General features: G+C 41.7%; 5 protein-coding genes across 6 annotated transcripts in view; 2 read left to right on the forward strand and 3 right to left on the reverse strand.

The window, feature by feature from the left end:
* The window catches only part of LOC108233349 (prolyl endopeptidase), a 34,683-nt gene extending 33,022 nt beyond the window's left edge, over positions 1 to 1,661 (reverse strand). The window contains exon 1 of the mRNA XM_037981584.1: positions 1,546 to 1,661. The gene's annotated coding sequence lies outside the window, so the exon portion shown is untranslated. The remainder of the gene's footprint in view (positions 1 to 1,545) is intronic.
* xkr5a (XK related 5a) lies at positions 7 to 5,612 on the forward strand. Its single transcript, XM_017412053.3, has 7 exons — positions 7 to 200; positions 1,523 to 1,706; positions 1,896 to 2,080; positions 2,183 to 2,395; positions 2,658 to 2,827; positions 3,010 to 3,121; positions 3,426 to 5,612. Exons 1-7 carry the CDS (start codon positions 68 to 70, stop codon positions 4,370 to 4,372), a joined length of 1,944 nt encoding a protein of 647 aa, XP_017267542.1. The 5' UTR covers positions 7 to 67; the 3' UTR covers positions 4,373 to 5,612.
* A 427-nt stretch (positions 5,613 to 6,039) lies between these two features.
* Positions 6,040 to 15,992, forward strand: tram2 (translocation associated membrane protein 2). Its single transcript, XM_017412055.3, has 11 exons — positions 6,040 to 6,241; positions 9,466 to 9,529; positions 9,791 to 9,900; positions 11,876 to 11,992; positions 12,095 to 12,153; positions 13,206 to 13,290; positions 13,458 to 13,528; positions 13,656 to 13,760; positions 13,916 to 14,059; positions 14,974 to 15,131; positions 15,235 to 15,992. The coding sequence occupies exons 1-11, from the start codon at positions 6,122 to 6,124 to the stop codon at positions 15,309 to 15,311; spliced, it is 1,110 nt and encodes a 369-aa protein (XP_017267544.1). The 5' UTR covers positions 6,040 to 6,121; the 3' UTR covers positions 15,312 to 15,992.
* A 295-nt stretch (positions 15,993 to 16,287) lies between these two features.
* On the reverse strand, positions 16,288 to 20,590 carry efhc1 (EF-hand domain (C-terminal) containing 1). Its single transcript, XM_017411862.3, has 10 exons — positions 20,370 to 20,590; positions 19,060 to 19,281; positions 18,676 to 18,963; positions 18,420 to 18,569; positions 18,116 to 18,302; positions 17,618 to 17,844; positions 17,375 to 17,515; positions 16,943 to 17,156; positions 16,582 to 16,734; positions 16,288 to 16,445 (listed from the first exon to the last, which is right to left on the reverse strand). The coding sequence occupies exons 1-10, from the start codon at positions 20,433 to 20,435 to the stop codon at positions 16,435 to 16,437; spliced, it is 1,659 nt and encodes a 552-aa protein (XP_017267351.1). The 5' UTR covers positions 20,436 to 20,590; the 3' UTR covers positions 16,288 to 16,434.
* Positions 20,591 to 20,962: 372 nt separating this feature from the next.
* Positions 20,963 to 25,968, reverse strand: part of LOC108233373 (protein eva-1 homolog A) — a 67,477-nt gene continuing 62,471 nt past the window's right edge. For both annotated transcript variants that reach the window (XM_017411790.3, XM_017411792.3), the window contains 2 exons: positions 24,467 to 24,613; positions 20,963 to 22,884 (listed from right to left, as the gene is read on the reverse strand). In XM_017411790.3, the coding sequence (XP_017267279.1) occupies positions 22,505 to 22,884; positions 24,467 to 24,613 (527 nt within the window). In that variant the 3' untranslated portion in view covers positions 20,963 to 22,504. The remainder of the gene's footprint in view (positions 22,885 to 24,466; positions 24,614 to 25,968) is intronic.

The following is a 25,968-nucleotide window of genomic DNA, read 5'->3' on the forward strand; positions in this document are numbered from 1 at the left end:
AGAGGAGCGGAGTGTACCCGCCGGACTGAAGGATGCCCGTCCGCCCCCGCCGCCGCTCCGCGGCACGATGAACGCCGCTCCCGGAGCGCTGGCCCGCAGGATGCCGTCGGCGGCCCGGCGGAGCGGCTGCTGGATCGCCTGGTGCCAGGCGGCGCTGCTCGGCGCGTCGGCGCTGCTCATCGCGGCCGAACGGAGCGCTCGTAAGTGTGGGCACAGGGTTAGGGTTCCCCGCGCTGCAGAGGGAGGGGAGGCCAGCTTCCCGGTGAATGTGGGGATAAAAAAACCGAAGGACAAACATGCTAGGGTAGCTCCGTGGACATGAATACGCACTCAGTGGAAAACGCTGCTGCCCTTCGGATTTGGCTGACGCTCTCACACAGCCATTACTAGTGAACTAGATAACCAGGCTGGCTTTTGTAAGTGAATATAATGTAACAGGGGCATTGTTTAGCCCAGCTGAAAACTGAACTTGCCAAACTGGGGCCCCAAGACCCCTAGTATCAGGTTCACATAGTCAAAACTAGCACAACTAATCAATAACCATATCAGATATTAGTGTCTTATCATATGAGTAATGCTGACTGTTTGATTTCCCCAGCTGCACATAATTAAAATCAACATTCTTATCACTGTTTGGTGAAGTATTGGAATAGTCATTGGTATGAGGCTGGTGCGTGCAGCAGACTCTCCAAACAAGCAGATCAATGAGGCAAGGTCAGGATGTGTACGACGTGTGACTTTGTCATCAGCAGGTATACAGTTCCCTGAAGATAAAAATACTGTGCTGCTGCTAGGCCGCAACACTTTTTGGGGGCTCTTCGCGAGGCAGTAATTTTAATCCGCATTACCCAGTGAAGTCTCAGCTGGCAAAACAAATGCGTGAAGGTTGTGGCAAAGCCAAGAGTCGGCTCTTTTTTTTTTTTTTTGGGTGGAAATTGTTTCACCTCCTGAGGACATCTGTCTTTTAAAGGTAGTCGGCGCAAAGTCGTGACAACCGGTCAATGAAAAATAAATCATGAAGAAGGAAAATAGGCAGTTTTATCTCATATTGAGGATTAATGTGTCCTTAAATTAAACATTTGAAAGCAAAATTTTGTATCAGCTACAACGTGCGACCCAAAGTGACTGAAAATAGGTCAACAATGGTGACATCCGTGTACGAGCTGTTTGGGATCAAGAAGTTTGACCATTTTGATGTATTTGTAAGTATTTATACTCAGATTTGTTGAGTATGCAGATAAAAGTGCCATGTTTACATTGAGTGCGTACCTGCATTTCAGAATTGCATATCAGCATATCTGGAAAACTACTGGAATAAACTCTTTTAAACTGCAAAATTTGATGAAATTCGAGATACATGCTCTTATATCCTCTGCAGTTACCAACATACAAGTGCTGGCTTTAAAAGCATCATGACTTTATGTTAAATCTGACTGTCCTGACACATTATATTTAACATCATAGCACTTAATTCTTCCACCAATCTGTATCTGCTTGTCTGCTCTCTGTGTGCATGTGTCAGTGATCTACTGCATAGGGTTTTACCTGTGGAACGAGGAGACGCAGTGGGCAGCCTTTACACTCGGCCTCTTCCTTCCGGGGACAGCGGTTCAGCTGCTGAGCGTGAAATGGTATTACGACGACGGAGACGACAGGCGGTGCTATCTCTCTGTCATACACATATTACACCTGGGCATCTTCAAGAGGTACGATCCTTGTGATTTCAGACAGATAAATAAATAAGAACTTAATTCACAGAGCACTTCTGGGAGATGAGCACGAGTGTGGTGACCCACTGAGCGTTGGGAACAGTTATTTCCACATCATTCTGTCATTGAAGTCTTTTTAAGGTTATCTCTGCTCAGGCGCTGGTCTCTGTCCTCCTCTTGTGGCAGGTTGTGGGACTGCATGAGGTCTGTGTTGCACATGCAGGGCTCGGTGGCCGAACTCGGAGTCGCTGTCATGCAGCAGGCAGATGTCGCTGCCCTTTGGCTCCTGGAGGCTCTCATCCTTACGCTCCCTCAGAGCCTTCTGCAAGCATACGTCGTGGTGTCCACTGACGTGGGCATCGCATCACCAGGTCAACTTTATGTTCTGTCATTTCAAGGACACGCAAGCTGTAAACACTGTTTGAATCGGATGTAAAATAATTACTAACGGTTTGCCTCGTTTTCATCCTCAGTGGCCTATTGCTGTGGCTTGTGTGTGCTGTCTGTTTCCTGGGCCCTGGTGCTGTACAGCCGAGCCTGTTGTTTGATACGACCAGGCCACTTGGCCATGCCTCCAGCAGCCCTGCTGTGCCAGCTGGTCTGGAGAGTGGGCATGTTAGGGGCCAGGGTGACCTGTCTCATGTTCTTTGCCAGGGTCTTTAACTGGTGGGTCTGTGGAGTAGCAGGTGAGCATGGAGAAACTACTTGTTTTGTTTGTCTTTTTGTTTTAGAATTTTTTTAAAAATGAAATAGAAACAGTACTGGGAATGTTCTGATGTTTCTCAACACTCCTAATTAAATTAACTTTATGTCATAAATTTAAATAATGAGTGATATAAATGTCTGCAGCATGACCCTTTGATCCAGTTATTAGTCACTCCGCTGCATCTGTTCAATAAACTGAATATGGATCAATGGCTGGACCTTCTACTTTTTATTGACCTCCAGGTTTCCACTGGCTCACGGCCTCCTTCTGGCTGGTATCGCTGCAACCAGACATATGCACTGGTCACTGGTGTTGGCGCGCCTTTAATGGCGTCCTGGGGCTCATCCACGTCTTCCTCTTCCTGAACGTCAAAGATGGACCCTCACGCTTTCGCATGGCTAGCTTCTATTCAGTGAGATATGACTTCAAAATAAAGTCTACTTCTATTTCCTAATATGCTTCTTTCATATTTGCACGTGTACAGATATACAAGCACGTAGTTTGCACTGTCCTCCTCACCTTTGTGTCCTCAGTTTGCAGTGACGTAAAGCTGTCCACAGATGACTAATGGTGTCACCTTCTCTCTGACTTTAGTTCATGCTCGTAGAGAACGCCACTCTGCTGCTGGCCGCCTCTGACTTCCTGAGTGAAGCATCATGGGACAGCATGACCCTTCCCACCTCTGTGCTGTGTAGCTTTCTCCTCGGTGAGTCATTCTGACCACAGCATCTGTGAACAAGTAGAAACTAGTCTGGTTCTCGTAAAGAAATTTGAATAATGTCAGCGCCTCTAATCATTTCTGTGGAATCCGAGAGACCAAAACCACCAGAGGGGATTCACAAAGGTTAAATTTTTTTTTTAGAAAAACTACATCAATAATTTTATTGTTCGACTATAAATAACATTTAAATGCTCAAAGCATAGCAAACATTGTTTTCTGAAGTGTCTTAAACTTAAGGTATGAAAAAAAGGCACTATAATCCAATTATTTTTGTCCTTGTGTTCTCTAGGGGCCACTTCTCTGGTCCTGTACTACCGGTTCCTCCATCCCAAGTCCACAGAGATCTCCCACGGTATGAACCGTCACCACATGGGCAGCACATGCATAGAGCAAGGCGAGTCCTCCTTCTCTCTTGGAGATAAAAGTCTGCCAGCTTCTTCCATTCAGAACCACGGCAGCTTCTCCCTCTCCGGTGTGGCTGGCTCGCTGCTGGAGCACCCCGGAAACTGTGGAGATCACTCCAACAACTCCTGCCCCTGCTTCCACCATCACTGGCTCCTGATTCGCCTCGCCCTGAAAACGGGAGATGTCCATAAAATCAACAGGGCGTACGGCGCCGGGGGACCGGCTGCCATACTGGACATGGAGGAGTACAACCAAGAGTTCAAAAGCAACGAGGGCATCACTTACACAGCTGGAGGCAGCTGTGAGGGGGTCTCCACCTCCGAGTCGCAGGGAAAGGTCCTGGCTCCCCTCTCGGACTGCAAGGATGAGTTCCAGAGCTTAAGTGAGCCCACATCCACTGAACCGCCTGAAGAAGAAGATGACAGTCTGGAGATGGAGAGCCCGATGGAGTCGCCAACATCAGATTTCAAACGCAGCTCCCCGGAGGGTAAGTCCGTCTTCGGCGACAGTCCAGAGCCTTATTTCTGCCCCACAGAATCAAGTTCCACCTTGTACTTCAGCGCTGACCCGCAGTCACCCAGCAGCGCCAGTAACCCCCGCTTGGACCGAGACATCGGGGGTTTCGAATACGGGGTTCGGCTCAACTCCATCCCGAGCGATCCAGCCCTCCACAGGGACGTGCGCGGGCTCATGGGCCGAGTTGGACCGCGCTGCATTTCCACTCCTAAGCTGGACTCTGGGGTGCTGGACTCTCCCTCCAGCGTTCCTCACCTTACAGGCCCGAGGAGGCAGCTCATAATGTCCCGCAGAGACGAAGGTGACAACTTCTAGCCGCCTCACGGCCGAATCAGGGAACAAGCTAACAGCAGCTGAACCAACGTTAACGGAGCACGCCGGCTTTAACATCTGCACAAAGATGTAGAGTAACATGCTGCCGTATCAGCTCCTTATTCCATAATACAGTGTATTCAATGCACAACATGGCAACAACTATGAAATTACCCTAAAATAACATCCTTCTCTCGAACCATAAACCATTCTCTAAATGCACTGCTTTATGCAAATGCTTTACACCAAGAGGTGAAATTAGGAGAAGTGTTGTCGCTGGACATCAACAGGAAAACCGAAGCACTACAAGAACGGTGCGTGGAGCTCAGACAGACATTTTCCCTGACATTCAACATATATGTATGCCATTTTTTGGCAGCAACTTATGTCTTAACTTTGGATTTATGCTGTGCAAAAAGTCAGTACCGGGCCTCCCACACTGTAACGGCATATTTAGAAAGTCTGTATAAAATGCATTTTAAAAATAAAGTTGAAATATCCTGCAGCTTTCTAACCTCAAACAACTGATGGACTTTTTAATATAGCTGACACAGTTGCTTATTTGTGGTATTGTAATAACTGTAGTGACATATCACCTTATTTCCAGAGCTAATAAGGTGTCTGAACTCTAAAACCATCAATGTACGCCAGAGCTATTTGGCTATTTAAAAAGCACAAATATCTTCTGTATCATATCTCCGTTGCTGTGATGCTGTGAGGTTTTTTTTATTAATTTATTATTTTCAATTGATTGATATGTGAAACTACTGTATTTCATGTATGGTGTTAATATGTCATTGCTTTGAGTGAGGCTAGTGTTTCATTTCTGGAAAACTGTGACGTTTTAACTTTTTATTTTAATTTTTTTTACATGTTGATCATGTAATTGCAAAAGAACTTATGGAAATAACTTTATATTAGAGAAAGGAACAATAATGTCTCAGGCACTGACTTCAGAAACATTTTTAAATGTCTACTGTGACTCAAAATGGGGGGGAGAGAGAGAGAAAAAAGCTCATGCTTTGTTTGTAGTGACTTTAGAAAAAGTCTGCTTCTGATTGCTATTTCAAAAGACTGTTTCACTGTTCTGAAACAAGGGTGAAAACACTAATAAAAAAAGCTGTGAAATTGTAATAGGTGTTGATGGTGCAGTCAGTCAGGGGACTGCCTATATGACAATTAGAACTGTGAACTGCAAGGCCACTGGTGGCTTGAAAATAGCAATAAATAGCCTACATATTTGGGTGAGTGAGTTTATTGTGTGTGTTTATTTGACAGAAAATTATGCTGATTGGTCAAATTGATTAAAAGCTGCTTCTGAACGTCACATTTAGGTATGAATAGCCCTTTGTCCCATAGTTACACAGTCAGAGGCTCTAATTAAACCTTCAGAGTAGCTAGCTAAAATGAAAAGTAGCATTAAAACGTTGAAAAAAATAAAAGGAAACAAATACATTATCTCAGACATGTTCAGAATTTGAATTATAAAGTATCAAATATGGCAACCAAGTAATAAAATCCGAGTACACCATGTTATACTCAATGAGTACTTGTGTAAAAAAAGTGTTTAATTACCTTTCCCTGCTCGTTGTGACCTGGTAAACGGAACCGGGTAAATGGCCTTAAAGGGATTTATGACGCGCGCCCTTTAAGACTACGCGCATGCGCACATCCCCGACAAAGTTAACTCCTGAACTTCGTAGGCAGAAAAAGAATTTTTTTTTTCAGATTAATAAAATCACTGAGTTTGACATGGCATTCCGCCGAAGGAACAAGAGTTACCCTTTCTTCAGCCAGGAGTTCCTCATCCAGAACCATGCCGACATCGTCTTCAGTTTGGTGATTTTCATTTTGATTGGATTGATGTTTGAGGTGAGATGAACTCAGATTGTTTTTTTCCCGTTTTCTCTCGTCTCACTCAGCTGTTTTTTGCGCTGGAAAGTCTGCGTCGCTTAAACGACGATTTAAGTTGAAATGCCTCCTGCCTGAGTCGATTAATGCTCCGGGGGCATGTTTACTTGTTTGACTGGATGGGAGATTTCTTTTACCTAGTTCTGAGGATTCGACTGCTTGTTTGCTGCAGTTCTTTATTTTTTGTTATACAAGTTTTGTGAACGAACAATGATTGTTGTCCTGATCAGCGAGTAGCGACACTGGTTTAAATCGTTTTCTAAAGATGCAAAATGAACCAGCAAGGCTCGCAGACAACTTTTATTTTAGGTCTGCTGCTTTACAAAAACAACAATATTTGGCGCCTTGCTTGTGGAGTTTTTTATTTTGGGGGTACATTGAAGCATTCTTCTGTTGACACAAAATCGTGCTCAGCCAATGCAAGCGCTTGGTTTAACATTTTCCCCCATCACTCCCTCTTAATATCCATGTTTTGTTGACTTCAAAAAGTTTTGTTTCCAGCAAACTGTCCGCTGCAACATTTTTAATTCCAGCCTTTGTCCCCTGTAGCGGACCGAAAATCAGAGGAAGTGAAGATTTTTCGAACATTCAAATTAAGAGCGCTGCCCGCTAAATGTCAGTAGTCGCAACGCACGTTCGCCCAGCTCTGGTTTTATTTTGAAATGCCCGAACGGAAACTGTTTGAGCTTCTGTCGCTAGCTTGAGGCTATTAAGGTAACTGCCACGTCTCAATCTTTGAGCCGCTGCTTCTGGCCACTTGTGTGTTCAGCTTTCCCTTCAGACAGCTCTGACCAGGAGCGATTTCACCCCCGACGTGCAGGGTTTGAGTTGGATAAAAGTTTCCTGGGGTAACTGTTCTCACTACGTGCGCTTTGAGTCCTCCCCCCCTCTCCGTGGACATTTAAAGTTTCAATCCGGAAACCTGGTTGTGATCACACAGCTGGTGGAATTGAAGAAACTTGGGGGGGGGGGGGTTCCTTCATAGTTTTATTTTTTTATTTTTTTCACCCCCCTTGATGAGTGAAAAGGGGAATAACAGTAACAATAATTTGACAATAATTTGAGGCTTAGCTTCAGATCACAGTCTAAGCACTTGTATAATACAGGTAATTTATACAGAGATGTCTAATCTGATGACTTTAGTCTCATATGAGACTCAGTTGGGCTTTTATTTATTTGTTTATTTGAATAAAATGCAGCCAGACTGCTTGACAAACATTACTTTCTGACAAAAGCCAATTAGGACTGTTAATTGGAAAAAATTGGGAGGATTTGAATTGCTCATACATGAGTTTTCTGCTTTTTTAATTTCATTTTCCTGCCTTGGAATGATTAAAATTAAAGGGGGTCCTGTGCACTGATCTGTAACCAACAGAACATCAGCACTAAACTACAGGAACGAAGACGATTTGAAGCGTAGTTTCTGTGTATTTGCTTTAATTTCTCTTTGCAGAAGTTTAGTCATGCTTCACCGATGCCAGCAGTTGATTTTGTTTTAACTCTTTAGCAGCAGTTTCATCTGAACGCTGCATCAGTTGATGCTAATTTCATTGAACAACACAATTTATTTCCATTTGTATAAAATTTGTTTTATTGCTAATGTGCATACAGCAGCTTTATATAGCAAACATCTCAATTATTTCAGTCAAAGTACACTGTTAAAACAGGGAAGGGATTAAGATACCTTTTTAAAAGGAAAACCATTTATAGAAACGATTATAATTTACATTTATAAACAACAGCTACACATTAAAAAGTCAATCATAATTGTAAATACTAGTAAAAATAATATAATGTATATTTAGTCATTTTGCATCTCTAGCAGTTTTTTGTCTCCCTAATGTCACCTTTTTATAGTGAAATTTTAAAAATAATCTCTTTATTGACATTTCCACTTTTAATCTAATTGCCTCTCTGTCGTTTCATTTTTTAAGGTGTCTTTCTGAGCACTTTGCTCAACAATAAGAAATGGCCCAGGCCTTAGGCGTCCTGATTAATCTATTTAATAAAGACACTACCAATATTACATTTTATGATTGTTTTGAACTGAATATTTTTTAGCTTTGGTCGGCTCATCGGGGAAAACAAGCATTAAAGTCAAATTTTTCTGTTTGAAGCAACCGTTTTTTCAGTTTATTCCCATAATAATCAAAGAAAAAATCATTTATGAGAGTAATAGGAAATCTTATTGTTCCATATTTTCCTAACAGAGCAGTTCGCTCTCAGACTGCAGGTTTACTCGTGGTCCCTAGAGTTTCTAAAAGTAGAACAGGAGGCAGATTTTCCAGTTCTCAGGCTCTTGTGGAATCAACTTCCAGTTTCTGTCTGTAAGGTTGATACTGTCAGCTTTTAGATTTAGGCCCTTCCTTTGTGATAAATCCTATATAGGGTTGGTTTGGGTTTCCTGAGTTCTCCTTTAGTTCTGCTGCTATAGGCTCAGACTGACCACATGTCCTCCCTCTGCTGCTGTCTTTACTCTCTTTAGTCCCCATATTTGTATTTTCAGGCAGTTGTTGTTGTCATTAACACGTTCTAGTTTTCTTCCCATGGGAGCTACAGCTGGACCAATTTCTTTTGTGTTTGTCTGCGTCTCTTTCCTGTCCTTTCAAACCTCAGCCGGTTGAAACAAATGGCCGCCCATCCCGAGCCTGGTTCTGTCGCCTCCGTGCTGCTCACTATGGGGGACTGTGACAAATTGGAGCTTCAACACAATCTGCTGACTTCCTTAGATGATATTTTACTAACTGAACTGTACATGAATGCTGTATTAGATTAGAATTGGAATGAATTGACTGTAAATGGATTCTGTTGGACTGAACTGGATTTATGATTTGGTTCTTTTGTATCGTGCCTCGAGGTGATGTTTGTTGCGAGATGGCGCTGTATAAACAAACTGAACTGAATTTCCATGAAATCCTGTGAAGGTTTACCTCCTCGGGCCTGTAAAACTGACCTTCCGAAGTGATGAATATCCCCCTTTCGTTGTTTTCCTGTTAGACGTACAGCTTGTAACCGATGGCGAGTGGTCGGTTCATTCCCATTCAAGCAGCACATCTTTAGGAATTCAGTTCCTTTTACTGTTTTTCCATCCGCCCGTACTTCCCCATCTCACATCTTGAAATGATATTTTGAAGAACAGTTTAGGAAAAGAAACACAAAACTGTCTTTTGCTTTTTTTTTCCCAGGCAACTGCAAAGACGGCCATTTTGTTCATTCAGCCTCAGTACAACATCACCACGTTATCACCAGGTACGAAGCGCCGTGTTTCTTACTGAGGGCTTGTATTTCTGCCGCACAGTTACTTCTTTTTTTTTTTTTTTTGCCTCCTTAAAGTTGACTAAAGTTTCAGTTCTGCTTTTACCGAAAATTGTGTCGCCGCATTGCCGTTTCGTTATCGGTTCTATAAAAACAATCTTATGTTCCACCAGGATGTTTAACAAATGTGATTACAGTTTTTGCTCTGCGTCTTTTTTATTTTTTATTTTTCCAACCCCTCCCATGTGTGCTCAGAGGGAGAGGTAAACACGTATCTGTACGGATGGAAGGACTGCGCCACTATCCTCTTCTACCTCTTCATCGCCATCATCCTCCACGCGGTGGTGCAGGAGTACCTCCTGGATGTAAGACCCTTCTCTCTCTCTCTCTCTCTGCCTCATCGAAGCATCACAGTTTATCTGAGAACACTGACAGTTACACGAAACAAAAGCAATAAAATTCCAACGAAACGAAAGGGCGATCATGTTTTTGCCCGTTTCTGAGTGTGTTCGTCTGTTGTGTTAGCAAAATATCTCATGAATCAGTGAGCAGATGTTAATGAAACTCTCAAAGTAATTCCTGATCGAACATCTGCAGCTGATTAATGATTCAAGATGGCTGCCACAGCCAATTGACCTTAGCAAACCCCCCAAAAATGACTATAAATCAGCCAATGTTATTAAAACCTGAGTTTCAAATTTGGTGTGGTAGTAGCTGAGAGTCGTCCCCAACACGTTCTTTGAGAGCGAACTGATCACACAAAATTTTTGTTTTTAAAACTTTGCTATTACCTGTTAGATTGAACTCTGTTTTGTCTGTTAGCAAAATATCTCATGCACTACTAGATATGTTTTCATAAAACCTTCAGAAAATGACCATCGGGTGTACATCTACAACTGATTAAGTGCTGGAGACTACTAAATCCAAAATGGCTGCCACATCCAAGTTACTTTTATTTTTACAAAAATGACTATAAGGCAGCTAATTTTACAGACACTGAGCAATAATTTGGTGTAGTTGTAGCTAAGCATAATCTGTAATACATAATCTGAGCTCTGTATTGTGCAATTTATTTTCTTAAACCTTTAGCAATAAAGGTTGCAGTCAACCCTGTTTGTCTGTTAGCAAAATATCTCATGAACCACTGGGCAGATTTTAATGAAACTCTCGGAAAGAAATCATTGGACGAACGTCTACAACTGATTATCTTTTGGAGTCAACCCAATTTAAGATGGCCTCCACAGCCAGGTGACATTAGGAAACACAAAAATGGCGATACTTCAGTCAGTTTTATGGATATTAAGCTAAAACTTTGCGTGGTGCAAGCTGAGACTCCTTATCAACACACACTCTAAGCTCTATGCATTGTGCAACATCTTTGCATAAAACTTTGGCATTACATGTTGACGACAATCGTGTTTGTGTGTTAGCAAAATATCTCATTAACCAGTGGATGGAATTAAATTAAACTTTTATAAGGTAATCATTGAATGTCTATTCATTAACATCTGGAGTAAAGCCAAGTCAAGATGGCCGCCACAGTTTATTGACTGTAGCCAACACACACACAAAAAAAAGATTAGTACTCAGTCAACGTTACAGATATTGAGCTAAATTTGTTGTGGTAGTAGCTGAGTCATCCTCAACCCATTCTGTGAGGTCTTAACTTAACTTTATTTCTTCACCAAATGCTCGGCCTTGTAATAAAGTTTTAGTTTTCTTATAATTTGTAATAAATTATAGACTTTCCCCACCTAAAACATTACATAAACTCTGAAAATATTTGTTTTTGGCCTGATGATTTAATTATTTTTTTTTAACGAACCTGCTCCTAACTGAACATATGTTAGGGTTTTTTTTTTTTTCTGTTCCAAAAGTGAAACCCGTCAGGAACGTTATTCAGATTGTGATGAAACTATATTCTGTCCAGTGAAACCAGAATGTGAGCTGTTGTCTCTCGTTGGTTTTTGCATTTAAATAACCCGAGCTGCACAGCAAAAATTCTTTCAAAGCTCGCTTTTTAAAAAGCGCCAAAAGAAGAAAAACACTCGTGTCGACAGAAGTGAGCGTATCATTTAATGGTGTCGGAGTGGGATTGTTTTTGGAAAGGAGCCGGTGTGGAGGAATGTGGGTTTTTTTTTTTTTTGTTTGTTTCTTTTAAAGAGTCTTGAAAGAAATCTGTCATTGGATCAGGATTTTTCTCGGCAAACAGAAACGGTATCCGCTCTCTGCTCACCCTACTTAGCTCGACGTACGGTGACATTTCCTCCTGCACGACAAAGACTTCGTCAGCCGCCGCGATAAGATCAGGTGTCACGTGATCTGTTGCTCTCGTTGCAGAAAGTGAACCGACGTCTTCACCTCTCCAAGAGCAAGAACACCAAGTTCAATGAGTCAGGCCAGCTGTGTGTGTTTCACCTGGTGTCCAGTGTGTGGAGTTTCTACATCCTCATAACGGTCAGTGACATCTTAACGTTGTGCTGAATCTGAGCCATCGCTTCCTTGTCAGAGGTTCAAGTTGAATATATTTTTTTCTTTTTTTCAATTTTCTTTTCACAGGAAGGGTATCTCCTGCATCCCAGCAGCCTTTGGGAGAACTACCCCCATTCACACCTCAGGTGCAGTTTATAGTAATCGACACCTTAAACTGTTTTTATGGTCAGGTTTTAGTCAATCTGCCAAATATTTCTTCCACTTATTTATTTTCTTTCTACCAGTTTGAAACCTAAATGTAGAAAAATCATTGCAGACCAGCAAACATGAAACTGAAAAGGCTAATTTGGAAAACATAAAATATCAAATAACTACACTTTAGTCTGTGAGTTAAATGTTTTATAGTTGCATATAGTTTTTTTTATCATTAATAAAACGTTAAAAGCCTAGAGGTGAAATTTGGGCCAGAAGGAGAACCTATATTCTCCAAAACCTTGACATTTTTTTTTAATGCTTTCATTTGTTTCAGTCACTTCGGAGCCTTGCTGATTCACAGACCTCTTTAACTTTAACTTTAACATTTTCTCTGAAGTTTTGGAGAAAGCCACGTTGTTTTTGATTACATTAAGGTCGGGTTAAAGAATTCAAAATGACCAAATTACATTTAATAAAGGTCGGTTAGTATTTCCATCAGGAAGCCTTTTGAACCTCAGCTGGAATTTCCAAAATGTCTCCCGCCGAAAGGTCATGTGCACTAAAAATGCCTGTCGTTGCTTTTAAGATGACAAAATGAGTTTCACTAATGTTCTTTTTGTTAGATTTGGTAACAAATGTTCCAAACCCAAGCATGAGTCTGCACCCTGCCATCTGAATGTAATGACTTTGAGTCAGATTGTTCATTTTAACGACGACTCGAGGCGAGGCGTGAACTGACGGCAGCCTTCTTCCTCACACGTGGTTAACGGCGGGAAAGTGTTTGTTTGAACCCAAACCGTTAAGGCTCATAATTAAAGTGTTGCAAAAAAAAAAAAAAAAGAACCGAATTGGGAAGTGAAAAAGAAATAAATACATATATTGTATGCTGTGAAAAAAAACCTAGAATGAGATGGTTTCACAGAGGGAATAAATGGAAGTTTCAAAGGTCACTTGTTTCACTGAGATCATCTAAATATTGAAGACATTGTTGTTTATCCGACTCTTTTGTCTATTTTGTCTCTTTGGTCTGTTGGTGCTCCAGGTTTCAGGTGAAGTTCTTCTACCTCACCCAGCTGGCTTACTGGCTCCACGCTTTGCCGGAGCTCTACTTCCAGAAAGTACGCAAGGTCAGTGGGGAGGCCCTGGGAAACTGGAGGAATTCTCTGAGCGCGACTCGATAAGCTCTTGTTTATTCTCCGGCCCTGTGTAAATCCTGCACATGCATCAGGCGGCCTAAGAAAGCCTCCGAGAATCCGGTGCTTTTCTTCGTAACAACAAGTTTGTTCGCTTTCAGGAGGAGATTCCTCGTCAGCTCCAGTACATCGGCCTTTATCTGCTGCACATCTCGGCGGCCTATTTGTTAAAGTAAGGACGAGAGGTTAAGCGAGAGGAGGGATGACGAAGTCTCGGGCAGTTTGCGATTTGAAGATTCTCTGCTGCAGTTTTAGTTTTGACCTAATCTGTGGCTTCGTTCCTCCTCGTGTCTGTGCAGTTTGAGTCGTGTGGGTCTGGTGCTCCTCTTCCTCCAGTATGTGTCAGAACTGGGCTTCCACATCGCCAGGCTCCTGTATTTTACTGACGAGAGCCATCAGAAAATGTAGGTATTTTCAACCCTATAGATGCTTTAAAATGTAATATTCTTGTGTGTTAATGTTTAGTGAAGAAGTGCTCCTGTACAGAGGGTAAATCAGATTTTTTTTTAAATTTTAATTAAAAAAATTTTTAACTCATGAGTGTGCCGTTCCGTCTCAGGTTCGATACATGGGCGGTGAGCTTCGTGTTTGCGCGGATGGCCACGCTGACCCTGATGTTCCTCGCCGTGGGGTTTGGTTTGGCTCGAGCTGACAATCAGGGCCTAGACGTGGAGCTGGGCAACTTCAACACTGTTCTGATCAGGTGAGGCCACGGAACTGACATTTTACAGTTTGGATCTAGGCAGGAGTTATGCTCGACTAAGAAGAGGAAGAGTATTAAAATAAAAATCAGTAAAACGGTTCACTCTGCTGTAAATGTAATAAAGTATTTGTCTGATTTGATGTCTGACTCAGCATTCACACAGTACTTTAGCCATTCGAGTCTCGAAACGTTCAGCTCAGTCAGGACATTACACCATGACTCTATTTGTAACGTTTGTACTTTTCAAATATTAAAACTCTATTTTTATAGTTTTTATCAAAGAAATGCACTGAGATCTCTTCACATTCTTAAAAAGGATTCTGTCCTCTTTATAATCTACTTCAGCACATTTCTAGCTTTTCGCTGCTGTTTCATGAATTTGATCTTTCAGCTACTATTTGCTAATTTTGATCTTTTAGCTACTGGTTTCTAGCTTTAGCTACTGTTTTGCTAATTGTGACCCATCTTCTGTTTTGCAAAATGTACCTTATTGCTTCCGTGATGGTTTTAGCTATCGATTTGCTCATTTTAGCCACTGTTTAGCTGGTTTTAACTTTTGGCTGCTGTTTTAATAATTCTAGATTTTAGTTACTGCTTTGCTAGTTTTAGCTTTTGTTTTGTAAATTGAAGCCTTTCCTGTTTTGATTTTTAAGCTAATTTTAGCTTTTGTTCTTTTAACTTTTTAAATATTTTATTTCATCTTCTTCAAGAAATTGTGGCAAAATCTTTCAGCACTTTTCTTCTGTTGTTAGTTTCAAATACAATCCCTTCGTGATTTACTTGAAGTTTGTTTGAAAATGTCCGTCCCTCAGGGCCTGCTTCAGTCACGGCAGACGCAGAGCTCAGTATTTTAGCAAATGGTTTCTGAATAAATGGCGGCTCTAATCTTTGTGCCTCGCCTTGCGTGTCTTCAGGATGATAGTTTTACTCCTGGTGTTCTTGACTCAATCCTGGCTCCTGTATAAGTTCATCCGCTTCCAGCTGAGGCGCTGGAGGGAGTTCCGACATGAACAGGCCACCCGTAAGAAGGCCACCACGAAACAACCCCTACGGCCGCTCAAGAGAGACTCGCGTGAGTTTTTACGCTCGCCAAAACGGCTTTTGTATTTTGATCACTGATCACTGCAGACCGGTTCAGTGAACTAACTGACTTCTCCATCATGTCTTCCTACCAGTCGGTCACCATGAAAACGGCGTCCTTAAAGCTGAGAATGGAGTCTCTCCTCGAACAAAGAAACTGAAATCCCCCTAAGACGGCACACTAACTGACCTCAGCGGTGGCGTTAGCCTCGACTGAGCTCCCTCATCAGCACGTCGGCAGAGCAGGCGACCACTGGCCGCCACGCTTTGAAGCGGGAACGTCCTGTGACGTCACCAGGACTCCGTTGCTACAGACTTGAGCTTGAATGCTGGAAAATGAAATCTAAGGAAATCCTTTGAGCCCACCGGACATTTACTCCTCTCACTGTATCAGTATTCCTTTTTTTTAAATTTTTTTTTATTTTATTTTTTTTATACATCCACGCAGTCTGCAATCACACCGTTAAGGCCCGCTGTTGCATGCAGAGAAATGTAAGCGTAAAGCGGGCAGTGTGCAGCACATGTTTATGTATTTGTCCATGTTGAATGTGTTTATTCATATTCTCGAACAGAAGTACTGTACTGGTTGTAGCGCTGCAGCAGCTCCTACTGAGCCGGCTTTGCTTGTTTTCCATTCTGGTCCACTGGACCAGAAACATGTTACTGATGACACGGTGTGATACAAACTATCTGGGTTAGTTACACGTGTCTCCTTGGTCACTTAACAGCTCTGCATCAAGTATGTATGTTGGACATTACTGCATGCCATTCCATGTCTGTTTTTTTTTTTCCTTTTTTTGTTAATGCCTTTATTAAATAATACAACTTTCTGAAAAGTTGTGGAATCATCTCGTACATCTAAGATTTTTCTCCCGCCCATTTTGTTTGTCGGCAATGTTTTGAAGAAACATGGGAAGTGACAGAATGACCAACTTGAAGAAGCTACTGCAGAAAAAAGACAACTGAGCAGGAAAAGATGAAAAGAATCGGGCAGAAAAATCAACAAAAAGTGACACTATTGTCAGCCTGTTGCTAAGAAATGCTCACCTTGGGCTTCCTGTTGCATGTAATGGAGGGGGTGCGGTTCCCACGTCTACAGTGAAATGGCATTTGTGGTCAACTGCATCAACAGTACAGGATTAATTTTGTTTATTGGCAGATCTCATCATATTTTAATTGCACAGGGTTAAACCTTAAGCTTAAGAGACATTCTTTCATGTTGGATTTAATGTAGTAAAATCAAATCATGAAGAAACAATAAATCCAAGAAATCATTGGTGTCAAAGAGATGATTTTCAGTCTTCACCTGGTGGAAGGAAGGGGGAACAAAAAGTACAGTTACATTTCTGCGTTTGTTGTTTCCTTTGCAAAGAGTGACACCTACTGGAAGAAAGGCGTAACTGACAGCTATTAGGGAAAAAAAGGGCAGATTTGATGGTTACCGGTTTGGTCAGCTGGCTGGTTTCCCGCCATCTCCGCGCCAAGCTTCTGTCTCAAAGAATCCAGTGTGTGAGACGGGATCTGGCCTGAGATGGACTCCAGGTACTCAAGCACGTAAAGGTCAGCGTCGGTCAGCACAAAGCAATGGCTGAAAACTAAAAACAAAAATTGAGCTGAGCTTTTATGTGTAGATATTAACTATACCGCTCCGTCTGCATCTATAACACGGTTACAGCACCGTGAAAGTTAGATATAGCTGTTTGGGTGAAAACTTTGTTAGGGTTTTATTGTGAATATTACCGTTTACAGGTCAATACGTGTCGCAATCACAACAGACTAAAGAAAACAAACTAGGATTGTTACCCTCAATAGTGGTTCCTAAAGCCAAGTCTGCAGGTGAGTAGAACTCTGGATTTTCCACAGTAGAGCCTGGCTTGGGAACGCGGGTCTTTTCCAGGAATTTCCCACCAATGACACCGGAGTTGCGCGTGGGCTTCTCAAAAATACTGATCATGTCGTTGGACAGGAAGTAGGACAGTATAAAGCGTCGGCTCTCATCTTCAGGATACGGGGAGACCTGGAATGGGACAGAGGAACGCTTTAAGCGAGGAGAGACTGCAACTTTGAATCTATACATACGGGCTGATCCTAAATATTCACCATATTTTAATTAGGTTTCTTTTAAACGGATTCACAAATATTGTGACATGACTTATTAAAGCTCAGTCTCTGACTAGGTTTGGTGAGCTAATCTTTGAGTCATTCAGTTTTCCTCCGTGTCGAAGGGCTTCTCACCAGACGGGCACTGTAGCGCAGCACTTTGTGGTCGTTCTCCAGCATCTTTAACACGTTAACCTTCGGGGGCTGAGGAACGAGAGACAAACAGTTCTGGAGGGAGTCTTCGAGAGAACCAAATCTGTTGTAGGGTGGAATCTCCTGTGGATTTGGACAACGGGAACAATGACGCATGAGGAGAAACATCCGTACAACAAGAGCAATCATAAGCAACACAAACCAATACAAACTCCAGTTTCTTACCAGCTTCTTCTCCGGAGGCAGATCGGTCTTCTTCGGCATCTCCATGGGTCTCATCTCCATGTCAGGGTAGCTGTGCTGGTAATATTCTTTCGTGAAGCCGTCGCAGCCGTACAACAAGAAGCGACGGCTCAGCAGCGTCACCGTTTGACCCAGCTGGAAGTCTCTGGGGGAGTAATACTCATCTACGTCATTCTTGGAGACCTCCATCGAACAGCTGGGGAAAGTTCCTTACAGGAATAAAGAGTAGCTATGTAGTCAGCAAACAGGAAAACATCTTAGAAAGTCCTGCACAGCTTGAACATATGAAACGAATGCATTAAATCTTTTTTTTTTTGGCAGAGATGTGACCAGATCATTTCAGAGTAAATGAAGTGTTTAGGCAAAAATGTCAATGAACAAAAACTCACTTTCTGTTTACATTTTCTGCTACATAAATGAAAGCTTTACTTCGTTTAGTCAAACCAAATGAAATTACAGAACACAGTTTTTGCTTCTCACCTGATTTAAGTTTCTTAGGCACCCTGAGTCTGCGCATGACAACAGGGAAAGGATCCCGACCGCTGTTGCGTTCGTGGATCTCTCTGATCTCCACCGTGTCATCCACCAGGTAGTAGTGGATGATAACAGGCCTGGTGTCTCCGTACAGGGAGTCGATGTCATCCCACAGAGCATAGAAACGTAGCACCTGAACAAAAAAAAAACCCAAAACAGCAGCTTGACAGCAGAACTGGTAGCACAGATACGTTACAAGGGGAAAAAACCTAAATATATTATCACTTTTATGATAATAGAATTTATCTACCTTTCCGTCCATGGAGAGAAAGTTGTAGGTCTCGTCAAACGCGGACGGGGTGGTGTAGGAGGGTTGTACGACATGACGCCGTTTGATGTAGGGATCCTCTGGCATCGGCTCCGGGTCGTTCAGAACTATGCCCTCACTTGCCATGAATTCCTGTTCAGAGAATGACAACGAGAACCAAAAAAAACCAAAAGAAAGTTTGTTGTCAAACCCGCACACGTCGCTGCGCCCGACGAGCAGGGAGAACGACGGTGTGTACCGATGTGAAGGCGTCGCAGTCGGTGATGCGGTACTTGACCCCGTACACCTCCAGGTCCATGCCCACGTTGAGATCTTTCCACTGGTAATGATCGCCGCGCTCATTCTTTGGCAGACGCTGGCGTTTGAGCCGCTTCCCCTGTGGGAGGCCAGAGTTCTTCACAGCCGGCTCAACAATGCACATGCTGTCGTCCTCGAGGTAGTAGTAAATGACCACGGGGCGAACACGATAGTCCTCTTCAGGAGAATAAAGAATGTCCTCCGAAAAATACGCAAAAAAGCGAAGCAACTGCAAGACAAGCAGGACATTGAAAGGAAAACTTCAGGTTGTTAATGAATAAAGACTTTTTAAAATGAGTTTGAGATGTTTTTGACGTTTTCAGACCTTCTTGTCGAGCGCCACGTGAGCTGGGATGAAGTCTTCATACACTCTCTGGTCAAGAGAGCCATATGTCTGGTCTGTTATCTCAAAGGACAACGCATCGATCTCTTGCTGGGACAGCATGTCTGACAGGAGAGGGTCGTGGCCGATGCCTACAGAGGGCCGACGAGGCAAAGCATAACCGTTCTTATATTCCAGCGTCTGGGGCCGATGGAAGGCAGACTTCTGCAGACACAAATTGTTCAGGAGGGGGAAAAAAAAAATCACAAAGAAAATATGAATTCAAGTTCATGAGATGTTTCATACTAACAAGAAAAATATGTGTGTGGTATGCAAACATGTCTGCAAAAACAGCTAAAATGCAGGGTAAAATATCAATAAAAATAAAAGCAGAAAGCAACGATTTACAAATATTTTAGTCTGATTAAAAAAATTATATATATATTTTTAATATAAGTCTTCAGCTGATTGACATTTTAAAGGTGCAGTTTGTCATTATTGTCATAATGTAGTGTTCAAAAATGACAAAAGTAACAGCAAGCTGAAATTTGTCAGACCGCTGGCTGGTTTTATATTTCACTCTGTCCACTTTCTACGAGCTCTGGTCGATTTAAAGGTGGTATTCATGAATTATGTTTGCATGTCAGCTTTCACAAAAAAAGCATTAATCTGTGTATTTTTCTGTTTCTAAAACAGGATTGTGTCTACTTCTACTGCAAAAGGCCTAAAATCACATTTATTCATTACTAGTTTTCAGCCTCTGATTGTTTTATTGATAACATGTAATATAGATGGTTAATATTCTGTCATTTTATGTTGAGAAACAAAACAATTTGATTTGTTGTGATGGATGACTCATTTTATACTCAGTTATTTTACAAGTTTCCAGCTTTAGCTATGGGTTGTTTTAGCCTAACTTCTTTCAAATTTATAACACAATAAACAAAATCAAACAACAACAACAGGAAATTATTCTAATTTTTCCCCTTTTATCTTTGCAGGCTAGTATTTTCAGTAAATTAAAGTTGAATAGTGTGGGTAACAGCTCTCCAACTATATTTCAGAAGCTTTTTTCATGTTTTTGGTGAATTACATTTTCAAACTTTAATGGATTATAAATAATCAACTTGTTGGCTAATAAAATATGACCAGAGTTAACCAGTTCTGTGACCAAACGAATGCAAATTAGCTATACAGAGAAACACCAACTCTTACAAATTAAAGCTTATACTTTAAAATTTCGTGTTGCATTTAACCTTTTAAAGATATATTCAACCAACCATCACCTGCAGCTAATACAGCTGCATTCTTACCGTCACATCCTGAAAAGTGTTTCCAGGTAAAAATGGCAGTCCGTGGCTGTTCCACTTAGAAGACATTTTCTATATCGGTTCCTCTCTGAACTTCTGCTTGCTCACGACCCAGGTTTTCTTATTTAAGGACTTAAATAAGAGTTATTTTTTTGTTTTTGAGGTACAAATCGCGACGCCACCATTCCACCGTGGTTAAGTTTATGGTTTCCATGGAAACGACAAGACCGCAATTACACCGACTAAGAAAACAACCACGAATTTAAAATAGTTTACCTTTTTCTTTTTCTTTTATGTAGTTATTTTTAAAAGCAGATTGTAATATTAAAACATTACTGTGGTTTTGTTTTCTTTTATTAGCGTTTGAATCTATAGATTCACACAAATGGTAGCACCCTGACTTGGCCACAAGGGGGCGAGCGAGGCCAACAAACCCCACTGTTCCTGTGCGACTCATGCAAAGTTTGTTCTTTTTTTTTTTGCACAGGTAAAGTTATAATTTAATTAAAAGGTGTTTGTCTTTTTCGGTGATATGGCACTGTGGAAGAATTATGCATATATAAAATTGAAAAAAAGGACATTATCTTCAATAAAAAGGACAAAGGCAGTCTACTTTGAACAGTTTATTCCAAGCACAGAAGTCATGTTTTAGTCTTACATTACCAGCTATTAGCACATCTGAAAGTCTTTCAAACCTAGTGGTAACCTTAATGACTATAATCCTAATATGTTCTGCATGCTCTTGTACTTTCTGTTAAGAAAATAGAAAGCTTTAATGAAACTGACAATAGCTTATGTTATCGAACTGGCACTGTGATTTAAGAGAAGTCCTTTACACGTCCCCTGTGCTGGTTTCCTTCTTCAGATGGCAGCGAGCAACGATAACCACGAGGCATCTGTGTAGCACTGACAGCTTTTGTGATTAGGCTGTAGTGGAAAGAGCCCTGAAGTTCACACGATCTTTGATAGCTGAAGGTCTTTTCAAGAAAAACCACTGGTACAAATTTGCCATTTTCTCGCAACTTACGTTTTTATCAGAGCAGACAGCAAGTGCAATATTCAGTAAAAACATTCAGATTTACACAAGCTCCACCTTTCCATAGCATAAAATTTTGTAAATAATATACGACTACAAATAAGATTGTATACATTTTAGGATCTCCAATCAATAAACTGACCAGTTATTGAGTAATTACCAGTAATCTGAACAACTGAGCTAGAAAAGGCACTGCACTGTATCAAAAATAAGTTTTAATCACTTTAAAAAAAAAAACCTCTTTGAGGCTGTTTACATGATATTTCTAAATCTTTTCTTTAAATGCTGAAAAAAAGAATATTTTTAATTAAGCTGATCCTCTTTTTCAGGAAGACGGCGCATCAGCCGAACACGGAAACACTAGGATTGCATCCCTGAGGTGCCAGACAACCTTCGCCAAGTATAAAAAAATATCTCATAATTAACCATACTTGCAAACGAAAAGTACACAACGTCAATAAACTATTAAATATTATAAAATATATTTCATAAGGGTTGAGATGAATCCCCTGCACGCACGCACTCACACGCTCGCACACACATACACACAGAAAGAAGATTTTGGTTTTATAAAGCTCAAAAGGCAGCACGGTTATCCACTGTTGAAAGATTGTCCTACATTGTCCCATTGTCAAGCATGTGTAATTCAAAATGCCCATCTGGTAAAGTACACACTGAGAATACTGCAGTACTGAGCACAAAGCTCCGAGTGTGGCAGTTCCTTCCAGCTGCCCTGGTTTCGGCTTTGGTCCCTGCGTCTGCTTGCAGTCTCTGCAGGCCTGTGTATGTGTAAAGCAGCCAACCCATAAATCCCCACTTCAAAAAGGCCTGCTGAGGTCAACGGCAAGTCAGCGTAGCCTTTCACCTCTCGCTTCCGGTAGTGAGAGCCAGCTTGCCGTGCGGAGCGGGGAGCTTATTGTTTGACTGAAGGGGGTGCAGCTTATGGTATCCAGAGGAAGGTGAAGCCTGCAAAACCTTCCTCTTTTCTCATCCGAGTCCACGGTTGCTTTTGCAACTCTTGGTCCCGAAGCTTCGAGTCTGTTTCCCCCTGATGCTCCGATCCGATAGTTTGTTCAAGTCAAGTAAACGTCTTAAGCAGTCGTCAGTAATAGCGATTGAGGCTCCGCGTCCCCGGGATGTCCGGCTGCCCGTTCATCCAGATCTCCCGTATGATTCGCTCTCGCTCCTCCAGCCTCTGCGCCCTCTCCAGCTCCTCGGCCGACGTGAACACATTCATGTGTAGCGTGCGCTCGAAGCGCCGGTGCCGCCGCGCCGACAGGTCCGAGGTGGTGTCCCAGTCCGAGTCGGAGTCGCTGGAGTCGGAGGACGAGTCGGCGGGGCGCGCTCGTTTCTTGACGGGGGGCGGCTGGCGCGGCTGGCAGTCGGTGCGGCAGGAGATCTGGACCACCAGGGCGAAGAGGGTGAGGAAGAGGCCCAAACACACGCCGCAGACGAAGAAAAGGGCAGCCCTTTCCGGGTGGTCTGTCAGAGAGAAGAAAGAGGATGGAAGTCAGGAAAGAAAATGTCACGTTTAATTGATTTCTCACAGAGAACTCGTCGAAGATTAACTGGATCTGTCTTGCTTTCTTTTATCTCCTTCGGACCTGTTTAGACGGTCATATTTCACTGAACACTGGCAGCAGCTCAGAGGGCCGACTTCCTTGGCTCGGTTCAGTTGTCTCTTTTTATTTCACTTCAAACTAACTCAATCTGTTTCCCTTCTTCTAAAAATAAAGGATTGTTCTTTTATGGCTAAAAACCAACCCACAAAAAATATGCTATTATCTTCTTTATACATCTGAAACCTGTTTTGCACCAACAGCTCCATCCTTTAGGTCTTTTTTTAGATCAGATTTCAGCTTTATCACACAATGCTATTTTAAGGCTTTATTTTTCTTCCCCCAGCAAGACATTCAGCTGAAAAGAAAATGTTGTCTTATTTAGGACAAAAAAACCCAAAAAGATATTCGACAAACGAGATCATTACATCATAAAGATTTGAACTGTCAGGCAGGTTCAACATTTTCCTCTGACAAAACAACTCTTTTTTTGTTTTTTTACATCATTTTGACTCTGGCTACATAAAATGATGTTCTTAGGCAGGCAGCTTGTGCTCTTACACCCTTACAGCTCATCCAGACTCTGGCAGTCTTGATCGTCTTCGAGCAGGACTCCCACGTTACAATCATCCCGGTGGTTTGGCTACCGCTGGATGTTTACGTTTAGTTTAGCTGCGGCACCCTCAGTGCAGTCAGGATAATAATCTCACTACATACTCTTTGTTTTTCATTTGTAGATTGCTCTCTGGCAATTATGGAATTCCAAATCAAAAAAAAAGGAAGCAAAATGAAAACACGTTTGCTGGCGGTTTAATATTTCTGTTTATGGCAAATATTCATCAATCATAAACTGTTGTGGCCGAGAGAACACGTGTAAGAAAGCTTTCAGGGTTGGATGTGAAATGCATCTCTTTATGTTTGAACCATTGAGAGGAAAGTAGTAAAACAAGAAAGATCCAAGCTCTAATAAGGTCTGCTTTAGCAGCGGCTTGGATCAGGTGACTATCGGCTGCTATGAGCCAAAATCTGCTTTACATCTGAAATTGTAAAAGAAGGGGAAACAAAAACCTGCAGAACATGCAGTCACAACCAAATATCATTGTGTGACTGCTGATTCTAATTTCAGCTTTTAGCTAAGCTTTTGACAATTTTAGCATTCAGTCATTGTTTTGCTAATTGTAGTTCTTAGCTACAGCTGTGTTCATTATTGCTTTTAGCTACTGTTTTGGAGTTTCAGATTTAGCTGTGGATTTGCCACATTTAGCTACTGGTTTGCTAATTTTAGCCTTCAGCTGGTTTGACTAGATTTGTCTTTTACTTATTGTTTTGCTCATTTTAGTTTTCAGCTCTCGTTCTGCCTGTTTTAATTCTGTTTCAGCCACTTCAGCATATTCCCTGCAGTCATTCAGAGCTCAGTCTTCACGCTACACTTTCACAGCGGATGAAACTTCTCCAGTTGATTTAATAAGTTCACAAGAAGAAATGTCGATGAAACGCGAACCTACCTGATATGTAGGTGTAAGCTGCCAGTGCATTGCTGATTAGAGCCATGTTGGCCCTGGAAGTGGCGTTGATAATGGGATTCATGTCTTCGGGCTTGAACGCACTTTCTTTTCGGGTTTCGGACGGCTTCTCCTCGTTGGGAGTCCAAACTAAAAAGGGGAAAGAGGCAGATTTAACACGAGTGTGGCCCTTTGGGGCACCCTAACATTCAGAAGGAGTAATTCGTCACTCCTTGGATAATTTACAGTAAAACAAGAGCGTACTGTAAGAACATTCTTCAGAAAACTGACTCATGTAACGTCTCACAGGAAATGTTTTTTATTTAATTTTAAACACACGTACACATAAAATGTGGGACACAGGAGACAACTCAACATCCGCTTCTCTCAGCTTCACTCTGACTCAGAACAATAAAAGAAAGGAACACATGGAAAAAGTTTGCCCTTTGGCAACTTTTCAGAAGTTTCCAGAAATCTCAGGGGATTCTGTCGACAGAGGGCAACAAGTGTTTGCTCTTCAGGACTTCTGTCATGTCTCATAGTGCTGGGTTTAGATTCTTACGTGTTACTTCGACTCTGTTCTCTTTTACTTAAGTTGGGATAGCGTCACCTTCATAAGTTCAACTCCGTAAATGAGCCACTGGAAAATACAACAACCTAAAAAAAAAGAGACACAAAACCAACAAACCTGATCCACACATTGTATGTGTGTGAGGGCATCGTCATATTTACAGGTTTGATGTTTTTGTCACTGCTTGGGTGAATTGTGTCACAGACCAGGAAACCTCAGACTAACTGCAGAGTCACCAACGAGCGTCGGACTCGCTCCATCGGATAAACGCAGTTTAGACTGGGACTTTCTCACAGAGAAGGTAAATGTTTCACCTGTTAACCTTCAAACTGTACCACAAAAACTATAAACAGAAAACAGATTACAGTACAATGGTCCAGCTATGAGGCTTTATTGATAAAATTATTTCATTTTGTTCAATTTTAAGGACATGCTGTGTTTTAGAAAGATTTTTTTGAGACCGCCAGTTTATATTTCTCTACACGTGTCATGTAGAGAAATATAAATATTTTTATATCTGGATATATAGATGAGTACATCTGAGACAAGACATGAATAGTCAATAGTAAATAAAAGCTAAATGAATTGACATATTAGTGATAAACCCTAAGCCCATAAATTATAAGAAACAAAAATTTGATTTGGAACCAAAGATTAGGTGAATAAAATTAAAACTTGTGGGCTGGTTTGTCATGTTTTTGTTTTAAAAACAGAAACTTTACCTGACATTCATCTAAAATCTTTTATCAGACATTGGAACAAGGTTAGCAGTGGACCGAGAAAGGTAAACAAAACAAAAAAAGGTCTCTGTTTAAAGTGGGTTAAAGAGCTAGTCTGGTCATTTTCATGCTAGTTAAGGTGTCCGAATGACAACATTTACATTATAGTATTTCTAAACGTTTAGAGAAACTTAAACCAGGAAGGAAACTTCATA

Source organism: Kryptolebias marmoratus, linkage group LG19, assembly GCF_001649575.2.
Source record: "Kryptolebias marmoratus isolate JLee-2015 linkage group LG19, ASM164957v2, whole genome shotgun sequence".
Classification (NCBI taxonomy): Eukaryota; Metazoa; Chordata; class Actinopteri; order Cyprinodontiformes; family Rivulidae; genus Kryptolebias; species Kryptolebias marmoratus.

Coding starts and splice junctions, on each gene's coding strand:
- xkr5a (XM_017412053.3), top strand. CDS start 68: ATGAACGCCGCTCCCGGAGCGCTGGCCCGCAGGATGCCGTCGGCGGCC. Junction 2,081..2,182: donor CGTGGGCATCGCATCACCAG/GTCAACTTTATG, acceptor TTTCATCCTCAG/TGGCCTATTGCTGTGGCTTG. Junction 2,396..2,657: donor GTGGGTCTGTGGAGTAGCAG/GTGAGCATGGAG, acceptor ATTGACCTCCAG/GTTTCCACTGGCTCACGGCC.
- tram2 (XM_017412055.3), top strand. CDS start 6,122: ATGGCATTCCGCCGAAGGAACAAGAGTTACCCTTTCTTCAGCCAGGAG. Junction 9,530..9,790: donor CATCACCACGTTATCACCAG/GTACGAAGCGCC, acceptor ATGTGTGCTCAG/AGGGAGAGGTAAACACGTAT. Junction 13,529..13,655: donor TCGGCGGCCTATTTGTTAAA/GTAAGGACGAGA, acceptor GTGTCTGTGCAG/TTTGAGTCGTGTGGGTCTGG.
- efhc1 (XM_017411862.3), bottom strand. CDS start 20,435: ATGTCTTCTAAGTGGAACAGCCACGGACTGCCATTTTTACCTGGAAAC. Junction 18,303..18,419: donor TTCTCTCCATGGACGGAAAG/GTAGATAAATTC, acceptor TTTTTTGTTCAG/GTGCTACGTTTCTATGCTCT. Junction 17,845..18,115: donor GCCTAAGAAACTTAAATCAG/GTGAGAAGCAAA, acceptor TATTCCTGTAAG/GAACTTTCCCCAGCTGTTCG.